This window comes from Cupressus sempervirens, chromosome 4 (assembly GCF_028749045.1).
Source record: "Cupressus sempervirens isolate cs-2001-9-10 chromosome 4, ASM2874904v1, whole genome shotgun sequence".
In the NCBI taxonomy this organism is placed as follows: Eukaryota; Viridiplantae; Streptophyta; class Pinopsida; order Cupressales; family Cupressaceae; genus Cupressus; species Cupressus sempervirens.
Window position 1 is genome coordinate 759159136 of NC_143121.1, and position 5012 is coordinate 759164147.

A 5012-nucleotide genomic window follows, 5' to 3' on the forward strand; every position below is an offset into this window, starting at 1 on the left:
ATGAATATTTATGTTTGTATGAATATTTCTATATTATTATTTTAAAATGAGGTTTCAAGTATAGATTTAAGCTAAATAGCTGAGACTACAAATAAATCTTCTCATGCAATCTTTCTAAGATAGAATTTGTGTAACTTTATGTCAGCGACATAAGCTGATATCAATAGTCAAACCTAAAATTATTACTATAATAAATAAGAATTTATGTTTGTACAATTTTTTTAACATTTAATTATACAATACTTTTGAAATCAAAATTCAAATACAAATTCAATCAAGAATACATATTTATATCACATACAATACCCATGAAATAGAATTTGTACAACTTCAACTTAATCAATTTGAAATAAGCACTAATACAAAGACGATACTTTCATCTCCAATATTCATACCTTTCATAGTTCCTTTCCTCTCAAATCTGATTATAATTCAACTAATCTTCAACATTGCATGATTTATATAGCTCACCTAATAGACATATTCATATAATCTTTTGAACATTCCTATAATCCTTTGCCAATTCTTACTCCTATCAGTCCACCACCATCGTACAAGCAACAGAAAACTACAAACCGATCAACACAAATTACTCTAACTAAGTCTTCCTGTCCCAACCCACTTTCTATCCTAAATAACTATGCCTTTACAAACGAATTGGGCATACTTTCTCTACCTGTACTAACTGTGCTGCCCATCAAACTGCTATCGTCGTAGTCAGAATGAAGCCAAACAAACGGTGGCCGAAATGTTGGGACATACGGAAGCGGTCTTTCCCTGCACAGAATCTGTTTCACCTGTCTCATAGTTGGCCGATCTGGTGGATTGGGATGTGAGCAGGCCAAACCCACCATGAACAAACACATTATATCATCCTGATTAACAGTGGCAAGACCTTGATCAGCAGGCGGAGGCAGAGGCAAACGGCACTCAACAGCTTCAAAGAGCCTATTCTCTGTGTACAATTTCCACACCCAACCCACCAAATCGAGCCCATTTAACAGAGCCCAAGGAGCCCTTCCACAAACAATTTCAAGAACAATGGCGCCGAAACCAAAAACATCCGATTCAACAGTGGCTCTTCCAGTGTGAAAACACTCTGGAGCAATGTACCCAAGTGTGCCCGCTACACGACTCGCTGTGAAAGACATCCTGTTGGGTTGAATTATTCGAGCAAGCCCAAAGTCTCCCAAGCGAGCATTGTATTCTGAGTCCAGCATGATGTTGCTTGGCTTTAGGTCACGGTGGATTACCTGTTGCTCGCATTCCTCGTGGAGGTAAACCAGCGCAGACGCCAACCCGGATATGATTTTGTACCTGAAAGAAATACGACAGATAAAGTAAGAGATTACAATAGCTGAACTTTTAGAGTCAAATTCATTGATTCATAAGTAGTAGTTCATAAGAACTTATATTTCATGAGAATGAAAAAATTAGTCTTTATTGATGATGTTCACAATAACTTGTATAGATTTCGAATCAAACACATTTATCCATATTTTATGAGTAGTGGCTTACAAGAAGTCAGCTCTGTGACAATGAATGAAACACTCATCACTCATTGCATCTAGGTGATATTCAAAGCAATTTGTGTAATTTTTGAGTCAAATTTATTGATCCATGTTTCATGAGTGTGATTAACAACATTATATCTCTTATTCACTTTCCACTCACTGCATCTAGGTGATGATCACAGTAGCTTGTGCAATTTTTAAGTCAAACTCATTGGTCCATGTTTCATGAGCAGTGGTCAGCGAGAACCCATCTTTCATGAGAATGAATGAAACATTTAGCACCCATTGAGTCTAGGTGATGCTTACAACCACTTGAGGAGATTTTGAGTTAAACTCATTGATCCATGTTTTACGAATAGTGGTTCACATGAACCCATCTATCATGAGAATAAATGAAACCCTTAGCAACTCATTGCATCTAGGTGATGCTCACAACAACTTGTCTAGTTTTTAAGTCAAACTCATTGATCCTTTTTTCAAGAATAGTGGTTCAAAGAACCCATCTATCATGGGAATAAATGAAACTTTAACTGCATCTAAACGATGCTCACAGACGTGAAACACTAAAACTTCCTAGAACATCACCAATCTCAGTTCTACTCGAATTGAAACGCTCTTACTATAAAATTTCCTATATCATTAAAACCACTTTGCTTACAAATTCTGTCATAAAACCAAACCAAACTACTTTACTTGCAACCCAATTTAGAATTTTATATTAAATAATGAAAGATCATATTCAAACAATTCTCTACCAAATGATCAAAATTCATATTACACGAGCTTCTCTATCAAATTATCAAAATCAGATTGATAGATGATGAATTGCAATAGCTTACTATATAGAGATCGTAAATACCTCTGCTCCCAATCCAGATGGCCTTCGGCTATATATTTTTCGAGGCTGCCGTTGGGCATGTACTCATACACCATCAGAAGATTCCCCTTCTCATGACACCATCCAACGAGAGGCACCAAGTTTCTATGGCGGAGCTGATTGATTATTCTGATCTCCGAGATAAACTCCTCTTTCCCTTGCGCGGAGTCTTTGAATATGCGCTTCACAGCCACCGCAGTCTTGTTCTTCCGCAGATGCGCTTTATAAACCGCTCCGCACCCACCACAGCCAATCTGAGACTGCGTGCTGAAATTCTGCGTGGCGTTCTGGAGGGTTCTGTATTTGAATTCATGTGGCTGACCAGGAAGTTTACGAAGGGCATCTGAAATGACAGCCGCTTCTGCCTTATACTTCCGGTGCTTCATATAAAATATAACGATGACAACGCCAAAGAAGACTGCAAGAGCCATTCCAGAGACCAAAAGTCCGATCTTTAGTCCCCAGTTGTGTTTGCAGGTTTCGAGCTCTTCGATCTCGAGACTCCATGAATGGACGCAGTTAAGCTCAGTGTTATTCCCCGTGGAAGCCGTGAAGCCAAAATTGACTAATGGGTCAAGAAAATGAGCGAGATTGATGGGATACTGTAGAACAGGCTGTGAGGGAATCCCATATGGCGTCTTTGCGATATAAACCTTCAGAAGCTTTTGAATCCCGCTGTACTGAATCCACACCGTGATGTTTTCTTCGCTCTTTAAATTGATACTACCCACATCAAGAGACGCAATCTTTTTGGAATTTATGCTGTTGACATCAATGGCTACGTGATTATCATCTGGATCGTTTGTACCGTTGCTCTTAACTGTGTCGAATTCAACTGCTACCATCTTGTTGCTTCTCAGTCCATCAATGCTGGAATTGAAGAGCCCCAGCCAGCGTCCATGGCTTGCATCAGGGCCGTGTCTGATTTCTTTGTTTGAAGATATTATAAACGCCATGCCCTCACCTATTGCACTTCTGTTGTTCGCGGGTGCAATGTTGAAAACAAAAGTGGAATTGAATGATACTGAACTGTTGGGGTCTTTCCATAGTCTGTATGGATGATTGAATATGACTCTTCCGTCTCTGTTTTGTAGGGAATACAGGGCCTCTTGATTTACAGTTTCTGCTGTGACTTGCAAGGACCCATAGACTATGACGGAGTTGTAGAATGTGAGGAGGCTGTTGTTATCTGTACTGAAATGCTGGAAATTGAAATTCTCACTAACAGTTTGTACCAGTAGAATATAGATTATGGCCATGAGTAAATCTCCATGAAACCCCATTTAGAGGCTGCTGAGTAGTGAGGCTTTAGAATGGTATCGGGCTACCTCTTTATTTAGGGCAAATGAATTATGGGGAAGAGTAAGACATGGAAGAGAAATAGTCTTCACTCTGAGTCAATGATTTACAGTGCCTCACGTGAATTTTTTTATTTGTGATCTCTATTGGTAGTTTCCTCAAGAATACGGACACCATGCATATCTTATCCCTTCAGTGTCGTGATGTTTTTTTGTCCCTCCTCTTCAGTAGGAATATATTATTCTCTTTCTTTCTCTTTGTGATCTTAGATTTTTTTCCTGTTCTTTGTTGAAAGGTTCAACGCTCCATCAATTTTTAGATAACAAGTCGATGTTGAGAATCATATTTTTTAGATAAGATTTCAATGTTGAGAATCGTTCGTATTAATGGAGGAAAAGACCTGATGAATCGAGTGTGAGTATGTGGGCACAGCACAACTCTTTAAAACGTGGTCGCTGCCACCTCACTAATTCTATAACAACGGTTGTGGTTGATAGCAATATGAGATTTCTTGTATATACAATATCATATATCATATTTAAAAGTAAGTCATTAGTCAATGGGTCCTTGGTCTAGTGGTGAAGTTGAATGGTTCACAAAGAGCCCACGGTTGTGGTTGAGAGCAATATGAGATTTCTTGTATATACAATATCATATATCATATTTAAAAGTAAGTCATTAGTCAATGGATCCTTGGTCTAGTGGTGAAGTTGAATGGTTCACAAAGAGCCCACCAGGGATCAAGTAGTGCAAGGCTCCGACATCATAAGGATGAGGTTGGGAGCGTGCCCCAGGTGATTTTGATGGCGTGGATGTCCCTCAATCCTTGGCTCTAAGCCTAAGAGGTTTCAGCCACGAGTGGACTCGTATCAGGTCCCTAAATCGTCTATGTGGTTGCCTTCGCATGTTGGTAGCTCGCAAGCTTTGTGCCTCGCTGAGTTGCCTTGCAGGTATGAACCCTCCATCAAAAAAAAAGGTAAGTCATTACATTCAATGTTACTAATTAAAATTTATAAATAATTTAATATTAGAGACAAGTCATATGGGTCTCTATAAGCTATTATATTCACTCCATTTATTGTATCCAAATATCAAGAATGTCATTGTTTTCTTATCAAATTCTTCTTGAATAAGAGCTTTACATAACAAAGAAGACATCTCAATCTTCATAAGCCATTCCATTCACTCTATTTGTTGTACCCATATATCAAGTGGGTCATTATTTTCTAGCCCAAATATCTTAGAAGAAGGACTTTACATTGAAGAGAAGTCATTTCAAACTCTAAAAACCATTACGATCACTTCATTTAATTGTATCCAAA

General features: G+C 38.4%; 1 protein-coding gene across 1 annotated transcript; it reads right to left on the reverse strand.

The window, feature by feature from the left end:
• Window positions 1-319: 319 nt before the first annotated feature.
• LOC149563588 (putative L-type lectin-domain containing receptor kinase S.5) lies at window positions 320-3809 on the reverse strand. Its single transcript, XM_089824036.1, has 2 exons — window positions 2374-3809; window positions 320-1317 (listed from the first exon to the last, which is right to left on the reverse strand). Exons 1-2 carry the CDS (start codon window positions 3672-3674, stop codon window positions 639-641), a joined length of 1980 nt encoding a protein of 659 aa, XP_089680162.1. The 5' UTR covers window positions 3675-3809; the 3' UTR covers window positions 320-638.
• Between the last annotated feature and the right edge of the window lie 1203 nt (window positions 3810-5012).